The following is a 25,757-nucleotide window of genomic DNA, read 5'->3' on the forward strand; positions in this document are numbered from 1 at the left end:
TTTTAAAATGTCCTAATTTCTTTCTCTTCCTCCCACTTTCCCCCTATGTCTCAGTTTACTTCAAGTGCTGCAAGCTTAGTGTGAGTGTAAAAATAATTTGCATTCTCTTCATTTAGTAGGGAGAGAGGAGTGGGTGAAATCTTGCCCTTCCTAGTAGACCCAGGCAAAAAGCAAACTGCTGCAGCCTTTCCTAGCTTGTGTGTTTTTCATTAATAACTTTTGCCATCTTAATCAGACTCTAACATCGCTTTGCTAAATGTGTCCCAGTTTTCATCTGTAAAATATTGGAGCATATGCAACCTATTTAAAAAGTGAATTGGTGTGGCTGGAGGCTTTCCAGAGATGCAGTACTGGAAAGAGTGGCTTGGAAAGGTCTGACAGAGTCAAAGGCACAAAACAATGTTAAGCGGGGTGCATCAGCCCCGGAGCCACCTTTTGCCCACCAGAGCCTTAAGGGTGGTGTATCACTTTTCTAAGTAAGTGACATTATTTTGAAGATTTAACTTTAATATCACAGAGCATGGCAATCTACAAGGATTTAAAGGAGTGAGCTCTACTTAACTGGAAAGTAATTTCTGGCCTACTGAAAATGAATATAGAAGGGGGAAAAATGAAACGCTCTGTTTCAAGTACATCTTGCAAGCTGGTAGTTGGTGGCAGTGTTATTCTGTTCATATATTTTTTTAACTGATGCTGCAATTTTATAATAGATACGATTATACTGCAGCTGTGTGTCATCTCTAAATAGCTAGAAAATTCATTTGGTGTTAATTGCTGCACAGATTGACAAATCTCAAAGCCAGAGAAAACACTTTCCCCCCATCATTGAGATTAGCTACTCATTGGTCTTCCTGTTAGGGACCTTTTCTACTGCCTTAAAACAATTGTTTTCATATATTTAACTCCTTTTGTGGGCAGAGAGTCAATCTGCAGCAGCAGTGGTTCCAGATTATTTTGGTACTTGTCCCAGAAGATTTAAGTACTCCTCCTCCACATAAAATATGTTTCCCCCTCTTTCTCTCCCTCACACATGCATCCCATTCTTAAATGCCTGAACTGCAACCAGTGACTCACAAACCACTAGGTTGTGAATTCAATACCAGGCAGGAGCTCAGGGTCGACTCAGCCTGGCATCCTTCCAAGGTCGCTAAAATGAGTATCCAGCTTCTTAGGGGCAATTAGTTTACACATTGTAAACTGCTTAGGGAGTTCTTAAGTCTGATAAGCAGTATAGAAATGTACTTGCTATTGCTTGATATTGCTTGTACAGACTACCTGGAAGAGGGTGGGATGTGGATATCTGAATAGTATTTTGGGACTACAGCTGTATATTACATTGGACTCTGGATCTCAAGAAGGGTTCTTTGTGAGGATCTGGTAAGTTCAGTGTAGATTTTGAAGATAAACTTTCTGCTGTAAAAATATAAGACAGTGATGTTGGTGGCTCTGTCGTATTTAACACTCGATCCATTGAGAATAATAGGACTTAAGTTGGTTGTGACTAACCTAAGTCTCAATTATTTCAATGGATCTGATGTTAAGTGTTGTTGTTTGCTTTCAAGTCGTTTCAATTTATGGCAGTCCTAAACCAAACCTATCATTGGATTTTCTTGGCAAGTTTCTTCAGAGGGGGTTTGTCATTGCCTTCCTCTGAGGCTGAAAGAGTGGACTTGCCCAAAGTCACCCAGTGTTTTTCCATGGCCAAGCCAGGATTTGAACCCTGGTCTTCCAGTGTCCCAATCCAATGTTGAAACCACTGTACCACACTGGTTAACGCTCAGTCTAATAGTATCTCTTTCTCTCACCTCTTTGGTTTGGTTTGATTTTAGATTAGGAAATTCTGCTTTCACAATAGGGTATAGTCAGTTGGTCTATTGAATACACTGAAGTTATTCTAGACAGCTTTAGAATGTCTAGATGTGAAAAGACAGCAAAACCTTGTAGAAGAAACATTGAGTTTTCTTGGATTAGGAAAGAAGCAAAGCTAGGACTCACTCATGCAGTCTAAGAAACATAAGCAATGTGTCAAATCTTGAATAGTTTCCTTAGTGAAACTAATCAGACATATCTTTTCATACAACTGAGGGCTTTTTCTTTTTGCAAATGCTTCTTCTCCTTGCAGGTTGAGCAAAGATCATTGTTTGGATATTTGATCATTGTTAAGATAATTGATATTAGGGTATTGTGTGTGTGTGTGTGTGTGTGTGTGTGCATATGCATGTGCCTTTAAATCACCTGTGGACTTATGCTGAGCCCATGAATTTCATAGGGTTTTCTTAGGCAATATTTCCAAAACCAGAGGTGGTTTTGCCAGTTGATGAAGGTATTAGAGGATTTTTAATTGGTGATACTATGTACCAGTAGGTATTCCAGGCAATATTTCAAACGGTAAGATATTATTACTGGTAGTTAAATAATACACAACAGAATAAATGCAAAAGTTCACTGTGACATTTAAAAAAAAATGAAAACTAGATTGTCTTTTGTGGAACACATATGGCTACCATTTTGCTGTAAACTAATGATTTTGAGAGTCTTTTAGATGGTTCTTACCATTATGTTAAGGTTGGTGACATTAACCTACTTTATTTGCTAGCACAAGAGAGTATGTTATCCTTTATAACCTGTCTGTTGAACATGTTCCATTTGCTCTCTTTACTTGGGAAGTGCTCCTGCTTACATGTTCTCTAAGGAAATCTTTTGATTGACATAAACTATAATAGATGTGAAACAAAGAGGACAAAAAATTCTTTAGACAGCAGAAAGGAGTGTTATTCCATTAAATATTGATCAGCTAAGCATTCTAAGTCCTACTGTATAAAAAAAGCCACAAGTGCCTAGTCAGATCTTCTTAATGGTATTCTATTCCTTCCAAAATAAGAGCAAACCTATTGGACAGCTAAAGACAGCTACTTAAACAGAGAACAGGAAAGGGTTGGAAATATGGCCCCTTCCATGGTTGTTGAGCATGCTTCAGTGTTACTCCCATAGATGAAATTATTAATTAATGGTTCTCAAGAGAGCGTGGTTGCAGGTGTGCAAAGTTTTTTTCTAATTCAGACAGATTGGCTGAATATAGAAATAATTGGCTGGTTCTCTTAATGGCTGCACTCTATGCTAACAAAAATCTGCCATGTATAAGATCATCTACAATACAGTATAGTTCCATTTGTTGAAGCATTCCAGAATTTTATTTTATTGAACTATTATTAAAGCTAATAGCACTTTAGATAGAATTTAAAGCTGCAGTTAGTGATAGCAAATTCTGTATAGACTCAAAAGCCCTTATCACTTTGACTGATTATCTGCTGGTAAAATTTCACATCCATTTGTTCATCTTACATGAGCAAAGGGGTAAATCTTAGTATCTATACTATCATCCTAGTATTAGTATGGATGGAAGATATTTCATAAAGTTTTGAAATAAATGAATAAATAATATGAGCTACAAATAGTGTACTAATACAAAGACTGTGCATAATTGGTCAATAATTATAACTGATGAATGATACTTTGACTTTCTCCTCCTACCTAGGAAGATATTTTAAATCTATATTCTGTTGAAACATTTCTTATTTGTTGCACATGTGTGTGTCCTTTTTTAGATACTCAGAAATTATTACAGCAGTACTGAGACCTCTACAGGTCCCTTTTGGATCTCTGTGCTAATATTACTGTTCTGTGTTTGGATACAGAGGTATAGTCAAATGTTTCTCAAATCCTGGCTGCACTTCACCAAGAAGCTGTAAACCTGGGCTGTGTGGTATAAGGCTTAGCTTTGCATAGGTCTGCATGAGGTGGAAAAAAGATATTCACATGTTGTGTAGTACAAGACACATATAGACACATATAATCACAATTAAAGGGATTTGCTGGTCTCTAAAGCCCTAAATGGCTTGCTTTCTGCATAGCCTTGGTGAAACACCTTTACTTTTATCAGCTCTTAAAAAGAAAAAAAAAGAGAGGATCCAAACAATTACTGCCCAGTCAGCCTGATATCAGTGCCAAGAAAGATTATTGAGCAGATTATTAAATGGTCAGTCTGTAAGAACCTAGAAAGTAATGCTATGATCACTAAAAGTCAACATGTGTTTCTCAAAAATAAATCATGACAAACTAATCTTATCTCTCTTTTTAACAGTGTTACCGGCTTGGTAGATGGGGGAAAGGATGCAGATACTGTGTATCTTTATTTCAGTAAGGTCTTTGACAAGGTCACCCATGATATTCTTGAAAAGAAGCTAGTAAAAGGTGGGCTAGACAATGGTACTGTTAGGTGGATTTGTAATTGGTTGACTGGCCAAACACAAAGGCTGCTCACCAATGACTCCTCCTCATCCTGGAGAGATGTGACCAGTGGTGTGCCACAGGATTCTGCCCTGAGCCAAGTGCTATTCAACATCTTTTTAATGACATGAATGAAGGAATAGAGAGCATGCTTACCAAATTCACAGATGACACCAAATTAGGAGGGGTGGCTAATACGTCAGAGGACAGGATCAAAATTCAAAATGACTGTAAATAATTAAAAAGCTGGGCCAAAACTAACAAAATGAATTTCAATGCAGAGAAATGTAAGGTACTACACTTAGGGAATAAAAATAAAATGCATAGGATATAGGACAGGGATACGTGGCTTGACAATAGTACACGTTGCAATCTAGGAGTCCTAGTAGATACAAGTTGAATGTGAGTCAACAGTATGATGCAGAGATAAAAAGGCCAATGTGATTCTAGGTGTTACATCAATAGAATAATAGGCGGGTTACAAACGGCCCTCAAGGGGCCATTTTCCTGCCGCTGCCATTTGCTGCGTAGGGAAGCCCCAGCGGCCAGACTGGGAGGCATCCCCGCGCAGCGAAAAAGGAGCGCCGAAATGGCGCTCCTTTTCGGAATGCGGAAGTGGCGTCGCAAGGGGTGGAGCGTGCCCTCGCGGTGTCACTTCCGCCACGACATGTCTGGATGCACAGCGTCTGGACACACATGTGGATAGGCGCCGCTATAAAGTCAGCGCTCCGCACGTACTGGGAGGAAGGGCCGTCAGGAAGGTAAGAACCTTCCTAACCCTAATATGGCCCTTCCTAACCCTAGTACGCGCGGCGCGCGTACTTTATGGCAGTTTATAACCCGCCATAGTGTCTACAATAAGGGAAGTTATAGTGCCACTGTATTCTGCTTTGGTCAGGCCTCACCTCACCAGGAATTCTATGTCCAATTCTGGGAAGCATAATTCAAAAAGGATGTTGACAAGCTGGAGCATGTTCAGAGGAGTTTGACTAAAATGGTGAATTGTCTGAAAGCCATGGCCTATCAGGAGAAGCTTGGGGCGCTGGTCACATTTAGTTTGGGGAAGAGAAGGTTAAGGGGTAATATGATAGCCCTGTTTAAATATTTGAAGGGGTGCCATATCGAGGCTGGAGCAAGCTTGTTTTCTGCTGCTATAGAGAATAGGACATGGATCAGTGGATTCAAATTACAGGAAAAGAGATTCAATTTAATGATTAGGTAGAATGTCTGGACAGTAAGAGATGTTTGTGAGTGGAATATGCTGTCTTGAAGTGTGGTAGAGTCTCATCCTTTGGAGGTTTTTAGACACAGGCTGGATGGCCATCTGTCACGAGTGCTTTGATTGTGTATTCATGCATAGTAGAAGGTTGGAGTGGATGGCCCTTGAGGTCTCTTCCAGCTCTGTGATTCTTGAGTTGAATAGACTTGTAAAAACCTTCAGTAATTTTAGCCATCCATGCTTCCCTGAAGTAGAGGAGTTTGTCCATGTCAAACCTATCGACGTACCCTTTCCATTGCTTCTGAATATTTAAGTTTGGACACTTGATCAATACTAATCAAGACAGTTGTGAAAACCAAAAAATAAAGTCCAATCATGATTTTGCAATAGGACCAGTTAAAAAGGATTAAAATGTAGAGGGCAAGATGAATTCATCCCACTTTACAGTCTTATGCTGAGTCATGATTGCTTTGCATAGCAAAGAACTGTTTAGAAAGCATTCTGACCAAATAATAATAATAATAATAGTACCCTAAAATTTATGGAGTTTGTGGAGGAAGCGTTTTTACCTAAAAGGAGCACTTAAATGGTTTTTGACCTTGTGACAATTGCACTGTTCATGCTAAAAATATTAGATGGAGATGCAGATAAAAGGGAATATGTTCTGTTTGATCATTGTTTTATGTTGTACAATGCTTCTACCAGAGTAAACCCATTTAAAAAGGTGCTTAGCCTTGCCTTCTATAAATAGAGCAAATAAATACTTGTTTCCTTCAGCCTGTACTGAGACTAAAACTTTTCAGCCAAAGTTTTCTTCCCCCTTCCCTACATCAGTTAAATGGTGGATCCCCTCGGTGTGGTTTATTTTCATTCTCATATTTTTCTAACATTTCTGCAGTGGAAATTGAAAAAGAGTAATGATTCCAATTTTCATTCTCTAGTTTGCTCCATTTTCATTGTCCCCCCTCCCACTTTTTACTGTGTTTGCCAGTGTTAATAACTTACATCTTTCTTTTGACAGGGAGATGTATAATGTTGGCTACCTCTTGGAACTGTTGTTTGCAAATACTATCATATACATGTAAAAAAATACCCCTAATTTACTATGGTACTTTTTCTTGTTCATGCTAATCTATATGCAACTTAAATGTTCAGTTTATAAATAATGACTTCATAGTTTTTAATTCTTTGTTAAAAATTCTGTCCTATACCTTAATGAGACAGTAAATAGGGATATCCAAAGTACAGGTATACTTCAGTTAATGAAGTGGATCTGTTCCTCAGTTTTTCTTCTTTAACAGAAACTTTGGTACCATAGGTAGAAATAACATGGAAAGAACAGAGATAGGTTCCTACATTCCCCCCCCCCCCCCCCCAAGAGCAGTTCAACATGTTTTGGCAAATTTTTAAATTCAAAACTAATATTACACGCATATGAAATGTCAGGTAAACCTTGTATAAATAAATTAATAATAATAATAATAATAATAATAATAACAATAATTTGTTTTATTTGTATACCGCTATTCCAAAGATCATAGCGGTGAACAGCAAGTAAGCTAATTAGGAAGTAAGCTGATTTGCCCCCAACAGCCTGGGTACTCATTTTAGCGACCTCGGAAGGAACAAAAACATTTTGAATCTTGTGGGCCCAGTGCTATTCAACATCTTTATCAATGACCTGGATGACAGAATTAGGGGCATACTTATCAAATTTGCAGATTACACCAAATTAGGAGGAGTAACTAATACTCCAGAGGACAGGATCAAAATTCAAAATGACCTTAATAGATTAGAAAGCCGGGCCAAAGCTAACAAAATGAATTTCAACATGAAGAAATGTAAGGTACTGCACTTAGGGCAGAAAAATGAAATGCACAGATATAGGATGGGGGACACCTGGCTGAACGAGACTACATGTGAAAAGGATGTAGGAGTCCAAGTAGACCACAAGTTGAACATAAGTCAACAGTGCGATGCGGCAGCTAACAAGGCCAATGCAATTTTAGGCTGCACATCAGTAGAAGTATAGTGTCTAGATCAAGGAAAGTAATAGTGCCACTCTATTCTGCTCTGGTCAGGCCTCACCTGCAATATTGTGTCCAGTTCTGGGCACCACAATTTAAAAAGGATGTGGAGAAACTGGAGCATGTCCAAAGGAGGGTACCTAAAATGGTGAAGGGTCTGGAAACCAAGCCCTATGAGGAAAGACTCAGGGAGCTGGGGATGTTTAGCCTGGAGAAGAGAAGGTTAAGAGGTGATATGATAGCCCTGTTTAAATATTTGAAGGGATGCCATATTGAGGAGGGAACAAGCTTGTTTTCTGCTGCTCCAGAGACTAGGACCCGGAACACTGGATGAAAGCTACAGCAAAAGAGATTCCACCTCAACATTAGGAGGAACTTTCTGACAGTGGAACACACCCCTCGGAATGTGGTGGAGTCTCATTCATTGGAGGTCTTTAAACAAAGGCCGGATGGCCATCTGTTGGGTATGCTTTGATTGAGATTACCTGCATGGCAGGGGGTTGGACTGGATGGCTCTTGTCTCTTCCAACTCTATGATTCTATAATTCTAGACACCATTAGAAAACTTCTTCCAAAATGCCTACATTTTACTATAGTGTCCACAGTATTGTCTTATTATTTCCATTTTGGTGATGAAACGTACAGATCTATGAGGCAGGCTAATCCCCCCCCCCCTTTTTTTTTATGTTTTGCTCTTTACTCATGCTTAGTAAGTAATTCTGGAGATTGCTATTTACCTTGCTTGTTGTACATAAGCACACTTAACTGACTTCACCTAGGGTAGAATCTCATTTTTTGTAGGAGAAGCTATATTACATTGTTTAATGTAGACATACTGTTGCTACCAGGACACCATCTTCCCAATGGAAATGTTACGAAAAACCTTTCATCAAGAAAAGGAGAGGGCTGGGCTAAGCTCCTGTAAAAAGGAACTTCTTTGTCAGAGGCTTTATTAACTGAGGTATACCTGCAAATAAATAGTTGCTTCTCATGAAAAAGCGTCAGACTACAGTCTAGTTACATTTAGAAGCATATTCACACACTATACATAGTTAGTCCAAGAATTCATTTTTAAATAGCATTATAGCAATGAGTGTCTGCACTTTTCTCTATGTTTATATGGATTTTTTTTTAAAAAATGTGGTGGTTGCAACTGCATTTTTTTAAATCTTGTAGGGAAATAAATTTCTAGTCATTTGTTATATCATCCTCAAAGACATAGGAAGTAGCAATGTGCCTACAACATCATTTTAGGATTTTGTAAGCAAAACTGACAATGGCTTGTAGGAAGTGACATGAAATACTATAAGCAGGATGCTGTTGGACTGATATAAGTTAATGATTTGAAACTTATTTATCCTAGGAGAGAGCTACGTGTGTGGTTCAATCGAGCCTTTCAAGAAACTGGAGTACACGAAGAATGTAAATCCTAATTGGTCGGTGAATGTTAAAACCACTTCAGCATCCCGCACAGTGGCCTCTCTTGGTGCGGCCAAAGGAAGCCCTTCAGAATCAAAGGAGAACAAAGATTTCATTCGGCCTAAACTGGTCACAATCATTAGGAGTGGCGTGAAGCCACGTAAAGCAGTCCGGATCCTGCTCAACAAGAAGACAGCACATTCATTCGAACAGGTTCTCACTGATATTACTGATGCGATCAAACTGGATTCAGGAGTAGTTAAACGCCTGTACACACTGGATGGGAAACAGGTAAGAGAATCCCCTAATATGCTGCAGGAAGATTACTGATGTCTAGATATTGTAGGCCTGATTTTCAAGCTACCATTTCCCTACCGAAATATTTTATTACAATGATGTAATGCCTATAATAGCAGAACAGAATGAATACCTAATAGGATTCTGTGTTTCATAATTGAAAAATAACCCTGACATGATTTTGTTTCATTTTTTCATTTTATAAAAAATAAAATCATGCAACACAACCTCTATTTCAATAACTGCTTAAAAAGAAACTGTGAAAGAGTCCACCAAGCAGAATTATGCTAATAAGGCAATTAAGATTTTTGTCAGTTTGCAGATGGAATTGCTGAAATTGTTGCATATGAAATGAATATTCCATTCATTCTCTGCTCTACAGTGGACTTAATTTTATTTATTTTATTTTATTATGTTGGCATTTTAATCTCACATAATGTGTTCATATTCCTATCTGTATGAAAGAGAAGCCTGATAGTATCCTGAATTAAACATTTAGAGCAGAAAGCTCTTGTATTATGGAAACATGGTGTTCAGTCTTGGAAAGAAAGATCCAAGTTTTTATTGGTTGGTTGATTGCTTAACTGAAAATTGTTTCTGTATATTTACTTGAGCTTCATGCTGCCTTAGTAAGGTCCAGAATGTAGACCTTCCATTTGGGATGGTGTGTGTGTGTTGCTTATAAAGATTTAAAATATGTCAAGAATCACCTAAGTAAAATAACATTGAAGCAATTGTTCTAAAATGATTTGAAACTGGCTAATACCTTTCTGAATCCCATGCACTCAATAGATTTGAATACCAAATGGGCCCCATCCTATATCTATGCATTTCATTTTCTCTGCCTAAGTGCAGTACCTTACATTTCTCCCTGTTGAAATTCATTTTATTAATTTTGGCCCAAATTTCTAATCTATTCAGGTCATTTTGAATTTTAACCCTCTCCTCTGGGGTATTAGCTGCTGCTCCTAATTTGGTGTCAACTGCAAATTTGATAAGCATGCTCTCCATTCTTTCATCCAAGTCATTGATAAAGATGATGAATAGCACTGGGCCCAGGACAGAACCCGTGGGACCCTCATTGGTCACTTCTCTCCAGGATGAAAAGGAGCCATTGTTGAGCACCCTTTGGGTTCGGCCAGTCAACTAGTTACAAATCCATGTAACAGTCTAGCCCACATTTTATAAGCTTGTTTGCAAGAATGTCATGGGGAACCTTGTCAAAGGCGTACTAAACAAGCTTTTTGTTCCTGCTCAGCCAGCTGCTTGGTTGCTGCTCCAAGGTGGCTGGATGCAAAGGGAGCAGCAACCAAGATTGGGTGATTTGAATTTGCAGCAGAAAAGGTAAAGGTAAAGGTTTTCCCTTGACAAGATTGTCTAGTCATGTATGACTGTAGGAGGCAGTGCTTATCTCTGTTACTAAGCCAAAGAGCCAGCATTGTCATAAGATGATCCCATGGTCATGTGGCCAGCATAATATCAAAAAATATGTGCTGGAGTCTTATTGGCACCCATAGGATTACTGCCCAAAAGGAACAGGGTGGTAGCTCAACAAAATTTGGGGAGCACTGATTTAGATGAATCTCTATTTATTCTGTGCTGCATTTCCCCTGGTGTGTCATCTGCTCCATTTCCCTCAGATTGAGCACCCTTTTCCTTTTGTGAGAAGAGTGAGGCAAAGAAAGTGTTGAATAGTTCTGCCTTTCTCTGTCTCCTGTTAGCATTTTGCCATCTTCTCTATGCAATGGCCCTACTATTTTCTTCTCCCTCCACATAACCAAAACAAAAAACATGTTATGGAGTGAATAGCATATAAAAGGAGCAATTTAAATATTTTCAACCCCATGTGGAGATCATCAAAACTGTTTTACATCATTTTAGTGATGGAGAATTGGACTCTGTAGTTTCTTTCTCCTCCCATTTTCCTCCTCTGTCTTCAGCTTACTTCACTTGCTGCAAAGTGAGTTCAACATGCAAAAGTAGTTTCTACTCAATTAACTCAATGGAGAGGAGAGGGGGTGGTGTCTTGCCCTTCCTAGTTGGTTCAGGAAAAAATAAACTTCTGCACTTCTAGCTTGTATGTACTTCCTCATTAAGGGCTTTTGCCGTCTTGATCACATTTTGATCTTGTTTGGGGGTGTTTTCACTTACGATTTACAACGATTTAAAATACACCGGTTTCGGTAAAACCGATTCAAAATAACACGGGTGTTATTCTGCATTCCAAATCGCTTTTTTTCTTCGTTCTTATGTACCAACTGATTGGCTGTAAATGATCCGCTTTTGTTCCTATTCAAGAATGAATTGGTGTATATATAAACCGGTTTTAGCGTTATTTCGTTCGCACTCACCTTTTTCGGCTGTCAATCAAAGCGACGTCATCGTGACGTCACAATAAACCGGAGTAACATAAACTGGTTTAGCTGTTTCCTGTGTTTCCATTTATTGACCGTTTGTAATTCGTTTTTAATTTGGTGCTTTTTTTAAAAGGACCAATAAGAAGGCACTTAAGCTGTTATGCGTCATAAGCGCCCAAGCTTTTAAGAGTCCTCCGGTTGTCTGTTCCCTCCTTCTTTTGCCATTACTGCTTTCCTTACCGACAATCATGGACCCTCACCTGCACCTGGAGCAGATGTTTGTGTTAATATGCATGCTTATAGAGAACTCCCTGAGCTGTCTTTTAAGCCATGAAGCAGGGATATGTCCTGCAAAACCCATCCCATAGTTCCTCTGGAAAGAGCCTCGGGTCCCCAAATTCACTTTGCCTGTCCCATGGGGAGAGAATCTTTGGGGAAGATTGCTCCCTGAGCTGTCTTTTAAGCCATGAAGTGGGGATATGTCCTGCAGGAGCAAATAGGAGGAGTTCCTGTTGCTCCTGCTCTCTTATCACAAGACCTCGGTGGACAAAGAGACAAGGGAGGCAAAGATGGCGACGGACGACAGATGGGGACAAAGAAAGGGCGACTCCCCCGAGCCAGCCCATCGCACTCCGCTCCTCCCATCCAGTTAACCTGATTCAGAAGCTGAATCATTCCTATTTAAATACTCCGATTCTTATCCCAAATCAAGGAAAAACAGAAGGGTCGACCTTTCTATTTTTTTTTTTACTCCAAGTTTATAAGCCTCTAACCTGGATTAAATAAAATACACCAATACAGATTCGAATTGTAGTGGAAATGATTGCGGGTTAATCTAGAACTGTTCTAGAGTTAAATCAGGTTTCAGTAGGAACGCAACACCTTGAATTTGATTTGAAAACCGGAGTATAAGCCAGTGAGAACAACTCCTTTGGCTATGCGTGTCCTAGTTATCATCTGTGAACTGTTGAAAGGTATGCTAATGCTTCTAGTCAGCCCTAAGCTGGAACTAGACCACAACAGTTTAGCATTTCCCTATCATTTGTTCTGAGCAATGTTTCTTAGCAGTCCCAACAAAACATGCCTTTTACCATGGCCCCAGTTGCCAAATAATTGTATATAAGAAATAGTGCTACACGTTGCCATATCTAAACAGAGTTTATGGGCAAGAAAGACAATAGGCTTCAATAAATACCAAGGGAAAATGACCCCAGATCAATGTCAAAGCTGCAATTTAAAGAGATTTGGGAATTTTGTCTCTACTGTTTAACAATTCTCCTAGTGTATGTTTTTCTATCTTGCTTACTATATTGTGCTGAAGTGGCAGGGTCTACTGCTTAACTTCAGCAGACAAGAAAGATAAAGGGGGGGGGGGCGTTGAACACCTTTGTCTTGAGTAGAGAGTCCTGTGCCTGGTGAGTAAACAAAGCTGCTTAGCAAGCAGAAACATCAGGTAGTATTTTTGCACTCAGAGGGAGTAACCTGTTGGCCAGTGTTGTGTGTGTAGGGGAAGTCATTGATTTCCATCTGACTTAACCGATGTTCCATTTACTTTTCCAGAGTCCTTTCTTCTTTGTAGCAATTGAAGTACAAGGATGGATTTGTTTCCCCCCGTTGCTTGCTAAATTCCATGTTGTGCATGATTAAAGGGAGGAAATCCATGATAAATCCAAAAAGTTTTTTTCCACTTCTGCACATAGTTAAATTCCCATCTGTGGCTCTTGTAGACCATCTAGAAAACTCCAAAGCTCTGATTCTAGTGGTTAAGCCTTAATTGGGGATTTCTTAGATCAGACCTTTTTTTAAAAAGACCTTAAAGCCTTCTTGACTAGAAAGTGCAATTTTGTTTTATGAGGATCAGAGGATAAAGCTTTTCTATTACAATTATTCTCCTTTAAAGACAGATTTGGTCATAAACTTTCAGAGTAAGTATTTAAATATTACCACCACTCTTTGCCACAGGTCACATGCAAGTCAATGAAATATGTTATTGATCAATTTCAGCTTTTTTTGTGGCAGCACATTGATAGGCTCTATTAATTTTTAGGAGAGTGCTAAAATATTCTAATTATTGTTAGCTATTAAGTGATTTAAAGGTTTTGAAATAATTATTTTATCTGTTGTGTCTTTATATTTAAAATAACTGAATATATCTTGTAAATTTGAATATGCAATATATCTACACTATGTACAATTTGACCATAGTCTTAATGTTTTCATTGTGCATTTTTGGTAAATTGCCTTTGTGAAATAGACACTCTAAAAGATAGAATATCAGAAGTATGAAATGGACAAGTAATGCAACACATTAAAAGATTCATGTATTTTGTTGCTCTGAATTTATGTTAGTTGATTTTGTTTACCTTCTTGCTCCACTTGCTCATACAAAAATAAGTTGGGTAATGTTGGAGTTGTTAATCTAATTTATTAAATGCGTATGTTTGCTCATTAACAAACGATTTACATGCCAAGAAAAAATGAAATAAAAAGTTTAAAAAAATCATAATGAAAATAGGTTGGTTTACAGATCAAGTAAAATGAAATAAAATGTAAAAATGCTGTAATAAAAACAGCAAGTAGTAAAAACAAAAAGCAACATAAAACATATTTCTAATCAGGGTAGCACAAAATGATTATCTCAGATTAAGAATAATACTACCACAGTGAAAGCACAAAGAATGTTTAAGATGCATGAGTGAATAAAATGATCTTCATTCAGGGGAAAGAGGAGATGACCAGGTGGACTCCTCTGGCTCCATAGCTTTGATACCATCATTGAAAAAGCCCTGTTACATTACTTGGAGAAATAATGCAGAGCAAGGCTCCTGAAGAAGATGTTAATGTTTGTTGCTGTTGTTGTTTTTGTTGTTTTTGTTTTTGTTAGCTGCCCTTGAGTCGATCTCAATTCCTGGCAACCCTGTGGATGAGACATCTCCAAGATTCCCTGTCCTCCACTGTTTTGCTTAGCTCCTGTAAACTCATACCATAGCATGCCATCCATCTAGCATGCAGCCCTCCTTTCTTTCTGCTTCCCTCCACCTTTCCTATCATTGTTTTTTCCAATGAGCTGTGCCTTCTTATGATGTCTCTGAAGTATGACAGCCTCAGTTTTGTCATCTTACTTCCCATGGAGATTGCTGGCTTGATCTGCTGTAGGACCCGTTTGTTTGTCTTTTTGGCTGCCCACAGGATCCTCAGCACTCTTTTCCAGCACCACATCTTGAATGAATTGATTTTCTTCCTATCATCTTTCTTAACTGTACAGCTCTCACATCTATACATGGTAATACAGAATACAGTGGCTTGTGTGATTCTAACTTTTGTGCTCAGTTGTATATCTTTGCATTTTAGAATCTTTTCTGGTTCTTTCATAGCCACCCTCCCCATTCTTAACCTTTTTCTGATTTCCTGACTGTAGTTCCCATTCTTATCAATGTTTGATCCTAGGTATGAGAACTCTTTTACTATTTCTATTTCTTCATTGCCTCGATTGAATTTCTGTAGATTCTCTGTGGTCATTATTTTTGTTCAACAGTAAGTGTGCCTTTGCACTTTCTTCCTTGATTTTCCTTAGTAGCTGTACCAGATCTGGGAGGTTTTCTGCTAGTATTATGGTGTCATCAGCATATGTCAGATTGTTGACATTTCTTCCTCCTATTTTCACTCCTCCCTCTTCGGTGTCCAAATCTGCTTTTCTTACAATATGTTCTGCATATAAGTTGAATAGGTATGGTGATAAGATGTTAAGGTACAGTGGGCCCTCGGTATCCGCAGGGGATCCATTCCAGACACCCCCCCCCCCGTGATGCCAAAATCTGCAGATGCTCAAGTTCTTTAGTACTCAGTGGTGGCACAGCCACGTAGCACTTTACTCCCTCCCCGATGCCAGCCTTGCCATTCTCACTACGGCAGGCAGCAGAGGAGTATCTCTTCTTCCTCTTCTTCCTCACCTCCTCCTCCTCTTGTCCTCCTCCTTTACTTCCCTCATCACCACTGCCACGGCTCTTTCTCCTCCTTTCCTGCCTCCTCCTCCTATCTTCTCTTCCTCTTCGCTCTTCCTCCTCTTCTTGTCCTCCTCCTTTTCTTCCCTCATCACCACTGCTGCGACTCTTCCGCCTCCTCTTACCTTGCCTTCTCCAACTTCCTCCTCCTCCCTCTTCCTTCCTCCATTGCGCTGCTGCTGCTCGTTCTCCATTCCTTCCTCCTTCTCTTCTCTGCTCTTCCTCCTCCTTTTCCCTCCTCCTCCTCTTTTCAGATCCCCCACTTTCTTCTCCTCCTCTTACCCCCTCTGTTGCCCTGCCGCCACTGGTCCTCCTTTTCTTTCTCCTCCTCTTCTCCACTCTTCCTCGTTCTCCTTCTTCCTCCTCTTCCTCTGCCAACCTCACCCCCTTGCGGCTTGCCATCCGTGTATGCTCAAATCTGCGGACATGGAGGTTGGACTATATATATAAAAGAAAGCATTTTTTCAGATAACTTGATCTCAAGTTGTTTACATCTTTATAGGCTAAAACTCCTAAATCATGGAGGAGAAGGCAATTAATAGTTACTAGTCAAGATGGCAATTTGGGTCCTAAGCAGCTCATGCTATTCTTTCCCAGGTGTACTGGCCCATAGTAACTTAAATCGAATATCATAATCAGTATGCCTGTGTATGCCAGTTGTTCAGGAATGTCTGTGAGAGAATGCTGTTGTACTCATATCCTGCTTAGAGGCTGAGTATCCTTTATCCAAAATTCTGAGAACTTCAGTAAGAGGAGGAAAAAAGAGGATCCCAACAATTTTCACCCAGTTAATTTGACATCAATATCAGGAAAGATTCCAGAGCAAATTATTAAACAGAGAGTCTGTGAACATCTAGAAGGGAATGGCACAGTATCTAGATCAAGGAAAGTAATAGCACCACTCTATTCTACTTTGGTCAGCCCTCACCTGGAATACTGTCTCCAGTTCTGAGCACCATATTCAAAAATGGTGACAAGCTGGAGCATGTCCAGAGAAGGGCAACCAAAATGGTGAAGGGTTTGGAAATCATGCTTTATGAGAAGAGACTTAGGGAGCTGGGTATGTTCAGCCTGGAGAAGAGAAGGTTAAGAAGTGATATGATAGCCCTGCTTAAACATTTGAAGGGATGTCATATTGAGGATGCAGCAAGCTTATTTTCTGCTGTTCCAAAAACAGGACACAGAGCAATGGATGCAAGCTAAAGGAAAATACAGTCACCCCTCTTAGCCTCACGGATCTGAGATCCAAAACTACTTTTTAAACTACAACACAAGCAGTGTACTTATGTACCTGTACTGTTTTTGCAAGACTGAAGAGTGACAGGTCTGGAGAGAGATGCAGTTTGAGAGAAATGTGGGGCTCTGTGAAATAGTGGGAATCCACACCTCCTGCCATTTGACAGGTCCTCAGTCTCTCCCCAATCTCATTATGGAATATAGATATTCCAAAATGTGGAAGAATTTGAAATACAGAACACTTGTGGCCTCAGGTATTTTGGGTAAGGGATACTCAACATGTAATACTAATATTCAAAAAATTAGACCATGCCATTAAATATTAATTAAAATATTAATTCAAAATGATTTAAGAACATGTTTGAAACAAAAGATCAGGGACTAGCACACTGTTAAAAAAAAGCATTCTGCACAACCAATTAAAAAAAACTATCAAAACAAAAAGTTATTTGTCTCCTACTGAAGAAGGAGCAGAGAGGTGACAAACTGAATCTTCTGTGGGAGGGAATTCCTTAAACTGGAAGCAGTCACTGAGAAGGCTGCTTCCCATATAGTCACCACATACATCTGTGATGCTGGTGGAACCAAGAAAAAGCCTTTCTCTGAAGATCTTAAAACTCAAGCAGACTCATATAGGGGACATGACTCTTACGTTCCTATTCAACTTTCATAATTCATTCATAATCCTTTTTCTACTACTGTTTGCTCTAGGTCTTCTTCCAACTTTAAAGGTCGCTAACTTCAATCTCAAGGTTAGGATAACTTAATCTGATGTGGTTTTATCTCATGTGCCTGGTTAGGTTCCATGACAGCAAGAAAGACAGGGTCTCTGCCTTAATGCATTATTGTGTATTATGAATGCCTTTTGTAGGTATGTATCTCTTTCCACCTGAGCACAATTTACTCTGATTAGCTTTTTTGTAGTGGTAAGCATTATTTATTTATTTATTTAGTGCTTCTCCTACCAAACTCTGAAAAGCCTCTTTGAAGGTTAATACATTTGCTACAGGTATGTTTTCCCTCCTTAATGAAATTTTGGCTTCTGAAACTTTCAATCAGGATTTTCACTTGGAAAGAAGCCTTCAAGTTCAGATATAGGATGAAATATTCCTCGAGGACCATGGCTTTACAGCAGTCTGCAGTCCTTCGTGCAAAGGAAGGGAATGCATAAATAAAAGGAGTGTGAAATTAAAGATAAGGGAACTTCATAACTTTGGAGAAGGTGGCAGAAGGCCACAGCATTTTCCAAAGTGGTGAAGGAGGATAGGTCTTTGCAAAGCAGAGTTCAACATGAACTCCTTAGGCTGGGTTGGCTTTCCTGGCTCTCTCCCTCCCTCTGGTTATGAGGGATTTGGTTTTTCTATTAAGTGCTGCATCTCAGAAGCTTCTTTCTACTATACAAAATTCCTTTGAGGCTTTAGGGCTTAACGATATAAAGATATTTACTCATCAAGTGAACAGAGGGCCAAACCCACAGTTTGAACTATTTTTAATTATCTTTTGACTTGGGTTAAGCAATCATTTTTCTTAATGCTGACGGGCTGGAAGGACCCAGGGCAGATAATGGAGCAGTAAGTCATGTCTTTGATTAAAAGAGTGGAAGACATCATTGATCAATTTACAAACCCATCTGGCTGGGAATAGCAGACTTCAATTCTTTGAGTTAAATTGGTGCCCATTTCATATAGGTGATGCAGGTGCGCAGACATAGGCCTGTTACAGACAGCCAAAATAAAGCTGCTTTGAGTCACAGTGGAGGTATGGTGTTTCAATGATGCATGCGTCCTAAGTGTCCAGAAGTCACACCAAAGCCACGCCCCAGTCCTTAGGGCTGGAACGTGCCTTTGGTGCGATTTCTGGACTCTTAGGATGCATGCATCATTGAAACACCATACCTCCACTGTGACTCGAAGCAGCTTTATTTTGGCTGTCTGTAACAGGCCATAGTTATTTTTTATACTTAGACATTTAAATTAGCAGCCTGACCCACAGAACAGAATTCTAGAGTAGTATATCAATGGAAGAAACACAATAGGATTCAGAATAAAAAGAGAAGACTAGACATATAACTGGAAAATGCAACATGAACTGGCATACAAGCCAACCTTTTGTTTTCAATTCCTAAAAAAGTTTGTAGCTTCTCATTGTATGCAGTTAATTTTTAGGAATTTTAATTTACTTGCTTTTGTTAGGTTTTTTGTTCGTTATTCATTTTTAAGAAAAATAAATGAGAGATTTTGGAAAAGGTGATATGATACACAACTCAATGAAAGCATTTGATTAGGAAATGTCTATTCTAACTTTTTTTTGCCTACAGGATGATTGATACATTACACTAGGCTTAAAAATAAGTTTAAGAAGTAGATTTAGGAAAACAGTGAATCTTAAATGATTGTTGAATCAAGATTCTTGATTTGTTGGTAAAAATCCAGCAAGGGATGCGACATGGTGGGAAAGACTCTACATCTAATGAAGACCCACTTAGCCATCAAGCAAGATGGACTAAACCAGGGTCAGACTTGTGAACACTTATTTCTTTTTTGTAGGGAGAGACAGGCAGTTTGATGTTTTAAAGATTAGAAGCATGCACAAAAGCTTGAATTGGCTTGGAAATTATTTGCTGGCCAGTGTATTTATTACAGAGTAGGCAGCAATGGTGCAGACTTCAGTCCATCACGTACGTAAGTAATAACATTTTGCACTAGCTAAAGCTTCTGAACAATTTTCAAAGGCAGCTGCACATAGGCTCCATTGCAATTATTTAGTCTTGAAGTTACAAAGGCAGAAATGACAGTGACTGGTTCTCTATCTGCAGAAGTGGGTGCAGCTGCTGATCAGTTGAATCTGATAATAGACATGGTCACAGCTGCAAGCTGGGCACCAAGGAACAATTTTGTGTCCAGCAGCACTGCTAAGCTGTGAAAGGAGAATGCAGTCCTGCCCAGAATGGTCCTTTCAGCAGCTGTAATCAACTTACAGTTATCTAGATCTTAGAAGCATAATCAAAGGATATGGGTATGGATGTCCATGATGTTAATGTTCATTGTAAGGATCCTTCATCTTCAGGTAAAGGAACAGAAGAACATTTGACAAGATTTACTATCCACAAGAAGAAATACATTTCTTAGTACTGCTAAAATGCTTACTCAGCCCTGAAGTGCAAAAACCAAATGTATGTGATTTGTGTTCCCTTGGAGGTTTATATTCCCAGAGTCAGCAGGAGTTTATGGTTTGGTTGTGTTTTGTTGAAAGCAATCTGACATGGTAATTGCAAAGAGATGGAGGTCAATTAAAAGGCAATTTCACTTTGTCAGCTTGATAGTGCTGCTTTTACCAACTTGCCTGAAAGTCTGAACCTATTAGAGTACTTCAGAAATGCTTTGCTACTCTTTGGCTTTAAAAAAAAAAACTTTGGATGTCCCTTTGAAGAAACAGCACAACTACTTAGATTATTTATTTTCCGAACCAGTTAAGGAAATGATTATAGAATAAATGGCCATGATCAGTTTCAGTTTGAACAGAAAAGGCAAAGGTAATTTGAGCTGAATTATTAAAAGCAGAATTTCAAAGTCATAAGACATAACTGTCACAAGTCAGACTCATATTGTGTCCAGCTCTGACCTTTAAGAAGAGTTTCAACAAATTGGAATGAGTTTAGGAGGTCAATGAAGAGATGGACATGGGAATTGGGGAAATGTCACATGCAAAATAGTTAAAGAAATTGGATCTGTCTACCTTAGAGAAGTGTGGGATGGGGATGACAAAACAGCCAAATACATGAATGAACTAGAAGACAGCAAAGGCTTAGAATCGTAGAGTTGGAAGAGATCACAAGGGCCATGCAGTCCAATCCCCTGCCGTGTGGGATATCACAGTCAAAGCATCCCTGACAGATGACCATCCAGTCTCTGTTTAAAGACCTCCAAAGAAGGAGACTCCACACTCCAAGGGAGTGTGTTCCACTGTCAAACAGCTCTTGTTATTTGCTGCCACATAGGGCTGATGTACCTTTAATTGGCTGAAAGCACAGGATGGTATAATTCATTTCAATGTTTGTGGAATCCTCTTGTTAGTGAAAACAGTTTGATGATGGAACTACTTAAGGAAATAGAGTTGGCTCTTTATTGCTGGAAATTTTCAAGAGAACTTGGACAACCATCTGTAAGGGATGCTGTTTCTCATGATTTCTTCTGTAGACGATGAGAAAAACATGCCCTGTGAAGAGAGGCCTGAGGAGCTGGATATGTTTAGCATGGAGAAGAGAAGGTTAAGAGGTGATAGGATGTTTAAATATTTGAAAGGATGTCATACTGAAGATGGAGCAAGTTTTCTGCTGTTCCAGAAATAGGATCTGAAGCAGTGGATTCAAACTAGAGAAAAAGAGATTCCATCTCAATATTAGGAAAGGCATCCTAACAGTAAGAGCTGTTGGACAGTGGAACACACTCCCTCAGTGTGTGGTAGAGTTTCTTTCTTTGTAGATTTTTAAACAGAGGCTGGATGGCCATTTGTGGGGGTTGGTTTGATTGTGTATTCCTGCATGGCAGGGGGGTTGGACTGGATGGCCCTTGAGGTTTCTTCCAACTCTATGATTCTTGTTGCATTGCTTTATTTCTGTTAATTGCAATATTTATTAATTAAAACATTGTCTTGCCCTATGTGTAGAAAAGTGCAGTGGTATAGATCACTTACTTTTACAAGGAATGAAGATGGAAAAAGTATTCCTAAATTGTGAAGTTGAAGGCTTTCATGGCCGGCATCCATAGTTTTTTGTGGGTTTTTCAGGCTATGTGGCCATGTTTCTTCCTGACATTTCACTAGCATCTGTGGCTCTGAAGACGCCAGCCACAATGCTGGAGAAATGTTAGGAAGAAACTTCTAGAACATGCCACATAGCCCAAAACCCCCACAAAAAACTATCTTGTGAATTGCCACTTGCTTGCCTTAGTTAAAAGTTTTTCTGTGACCTTCATGCATTCCAAATATATCTTGCACATGAACACTAATATTTTAAATTGCTGTTACTAATTTAATATCTTGCTGATTTTCAAATGGTTCTAGAGCTGAAGATGGAATTGACAAAAATGACTCCTTTGTCTTAATGGGAAGTTTCATAAGCAGGGGAGACACTAGAGGGAGTGTGTGTGGGAGGCTGGTTCTCACCAGGTGACACCCTAAGGAGGTGTGACACCACTGTTCCCCAAAGATCTGCCTTTTGTCAGAAACGGGCGACGGCATTTGCCTGTGTCCCTTTAAAATGCTGAAAGGTGGTATGAATGGGGCAAGGCTCAGTGGGAGGAGAAAGGAGAGCCCCAGTTTTTGTAAAAAAAAAAATTAAGATTGAAATTCTAAAATTTAATTTTAAAAAATAATTTATTGTTATAATTATTATTATATTTATATGCTGTTCCCCCCTAAAATTGAGACACAAAGCAGCTTACAAATTCAATTTTTTATTCTTTTCCTTAAAAACATCACATCTTATCCAAAATTTGACTTTATTACTAGCAAGGCAGCTTCCGCGGAGGAATACTGAAGCCGCTGGAGGATCGGAGGATCTCCAGCAGCGGCGGAAGCACCAAGGAGTAAGGGGCCAGCTCTTTTCCTCGGCCCGGCCGGCTCTTGAGCCGCTTCCCCGCCGCCTTTTGGAGCAACAATGGCGGTGAGAGAGCCCAGCCGCGGTACCTGCCTCAGGCCTCCAGAGAGGCCCCCTCCAGCCAGCGAGAGACTCCCTCAGGGGAGGCCAGGGATGCTGCCGGCGGGTGACTTGGGGGTCGCCTTATACCCCCTGTCATCTTATACGCCAGAAAATATGGTACTTATTTGGGATAGTACTGCTGAACCAGAAGATATGAAAATTGTATGTTATGTATAATCTTCGTTAAGATTTTGGGTGTATCTGAAATCAGGAAAAATGATACGACAACTGTGGGTACAGTCCAAATAGCTGAAGAGTTAGTTCTTGACTGGGTTTCTTTAGCAACACCATTCACATCACATGAGGGGAAATTCAGAAGCATTGTCCAATGACACAGAGTTCTAATTCTGAAAGGGAAAAAGAATAATAAAAAAAAAAATCTTACTTTGTATATGGAAGCCCTTGGATAGACCTGAAGTAGCTCTTGGGGTCTCAGCTAATGCTTTTGATCTTGTAATACCTGTATGTGGAATGTGTATGTATGTGAATGCAAATGTTTGTCATGATGATACAGACAAAATACACACAAAGTACCTTCCACATGCCCAGTATTAATTCAGCTTATTTTGGAAAATATGTTTTTTGTTTCAGTACAAAAATAACTAGAAGATGGGGTTATGTGTATGGCTTTCTTAGCTGTTGCTTCCTTTCATACTTTTTAAAAATGTCTTCCACATTTCCTTGGCAACAGAGTTGTCTTCATTTGTTGCTAAGGAACTAGATTCTTCAGCACAAAGGACTGCGAGGTTGCTATTGCTACCAAAGGATTTTATTCCTGGCACTGTTAAAACATGGAACATTTTAATATGATTTCAAGTCTCCATATTAATAAGCCTGCATAAAAGTGGAATGTATAAAACTATATGTACCAAATGTACCAAACAAGCATGCTATTTTCAACCAATGGCTCTTCCCCAAATTTTTTGAATCAAAGTATACAAATTAATCATGACCTGAATCTATATCACTTGCATAACCAGCAGTTGTTATACAATAAAAAGAACTAATGTAGGTAGAAATGCCTGTGTGCAACCTGTTAGAAAATCTAAATTTAGAGACAATAAATATCCACTTTTTTGGTAATGAATTGTAGCTTATAACAAGCATATTTTATATTCTCTTGTGATAGAGAGGTCTCTTGTTAGCAACTGTATTAATTTCACATTTAGTGAGGAATTAACTAATTTTAATTAGGATTTTTTCATCTAAATGAGTCTGATACTGATTGACTAACTGACCTTTTCGGAAAATAAAATGATGTAATCCAAATGATCCAAATGATGAAAAGATTTTATAGTCTATTCACATGAAACTAGCAGCCATGAAACAGCAAATTCCATATTTCAAATACATGGATTTTAGCAGGATCAGTTATAGCAACTGTATGGAATTAAAATAGGTTTGTTGGAATTATTTTGACTTGACTATGAAATTAACCTTTTACTACATTGACCCATTGAATCAGTGCTGTATGTTAATCATTTTTGGGGTCAAAAGAAGCTGTGCTCTAGGTCATTTAAATTTGCATTTGTTAACCATGCATGGCATTGTACATCTTCAGTGCTGAACTTGATTATGATGACCATTGGGCAAGAAAAGGGAAAAAAACCACTTATTTTTTTGCATTTGGGATAGTAATAATAATAATTAAAATGTTATTGTGAAGAAAAACTAGTAAGTACTTCTATTTAAAAAAAAAACTGGCTGTCTGACTGAAATAAATGTCATTATGTTGGTGTGATTGAAACAGTTTATGGAAACCATTTTGAATGCCCTCTGTATAAAAACCCTGAAGACTGAGCTAGTCTTTTCTGGAGCAGAATAGTTATTATTAAAAGAATTCCAGCACTCTCTTTATTGTAGGAATTGCAGGCAATTTTAAATATTTCCAGATTAAAACAGAAATGATTTGAACAAGATAAAAACATGTAAACATAGTAACAGTCAAAATCCTTTAAAAGCAACAGTTAATAGTGCTTTAAAAAGTGCAACAGTTTTAAAGCCATGTATATTTCAAAGTAACTTTAATAAAATGTCATGTTTTGCTTTGCTGCCAGAAAGAAAGTAACATTGGAGCCGGTCCGACTTCCAAGGGGAGGGCATTCCAGGACTGGGGCACCACAGCTGAGAAATCCCCTTCCCAGACTTTACACTTCATATTGCCCCCACTAGCAAAATACAGAGCAGGGTCTCTCCTGCAGACCTCAATTCTTGAGCAAGTATATCTAGGGAGAGGCATTCCTTCAGGTATCAAGGTCCCAAGTCATTTAGGGCTTTTAATATCACCACCACCAGTTTGAAGTGAATTGGCAGCTGGAATGGAGGTAAATGTTGGGCGTATGCAGAGTGATATGTCCTACGTTTCGACCTTATGTCTGGGAGGAATTCCAAAATGTCTTCTATTCTGAGCCATAAAACCTGTCCTTGTATCATCTGGTGCCTCAGCAGGGAAGCAAGAAGTAGCTCAACAGGTTTATTATTGCCGCTTCTGCAAAGAGCTTATTAGTTTTTGCCAAGCAGTAAACATGACCAAACTGTTTAGCTTGCAACAATATAGACTAAAGCTGCAGCAAAACTGTTGAATGGCATGATCCCAGTATATGCAGAGAGGGGAAGGGGTGGGAAAATGGTGGCTGACCATGTGGTGGTTTTGTTTGTGTGTGTATGTGATGGAGGTGTGGAAAGGAGGATTTGAGTTGTTGAAGCAGATCAGTGGCACCAAGAGAAGGGAGGGAGTGTGCAATTTGGGTTGAGGGAGAAACAGGAGGAATGAGACAGCAAATGGAAAAAGTACAAGTGAAGATAATAATTTAAATGTAAATTTAGTCAAGGGTTTGTTGCAAGTAAAATATAATCGTAAGTGTTTGTTTTGCTCAGATTTCTCTAAATATACAGTTGCCCCTCCTAACTTTTGGATCTGAGATCCGCAACCTTGAATATCAGTGGAGGGGTGACTTCTGCTATTTTCAATTGCGTTTTCACCTGGGGTGCACCCCATTCAAGTCTATGGGGCTTGAATATGTGTGAACCTCCTTTTCACAGGGGTGGGGGTGGTCCAGAACAGATCCCTCATGAAAACGGAGGCCCAACTGTATTGCAATGCCAAGAAGGCATTTTAACAAAGATAAGTTAATCAGAAAAAGATGGCTGAAGACATAATAAAATGTGGCATATGTGATATAGCTGAAAATAAACTATATGAAATGATTTTATCTT

General features: G+C 39.0%; 1 protein-coding gene across 2 annotated transcripts in view; it reads left to right on the forward strand.

Annotated features, from left to right (window-relative positions):
* The window catches only part of DCLK1 (doublecortin like kinase 1), a 287,750-nt gene that overhangs the window by 21,243 nt on the left and 240,750 nt on the right, over nucleotides 1-25,757 (forward strand). For both annotated transcript variants that reach the window (XM_089512502.1, XM_089512503.1), the window contains exon 3: nucleotides 8,897-9,243. In XM_089512502.1, coding sequence (XP_089368628.1) covers nucleotides 8,897-9,243 — 347 coding nt within the window. The remainder of the gene's footprint in view (nucleotides 1-8,896; nucleotides 9,244-25,757) is intronic.

This window comes from Sceloporus occidentalis, unplaced genomic scaffold (genome assembly GCF_023333645.1).
Source record: "Sceloporus occidentalis isolate IW3139 unplaced genomic scaffold, rSceOcc1.0.p SCAF_2, whole genome shotgun sequence".
NCBI lineage: Eukaryota > Metazoa > Chordata > Lepidosauria > Squamata > Phrynosomatidae > Sceloporus > Sceloporus occidentalis.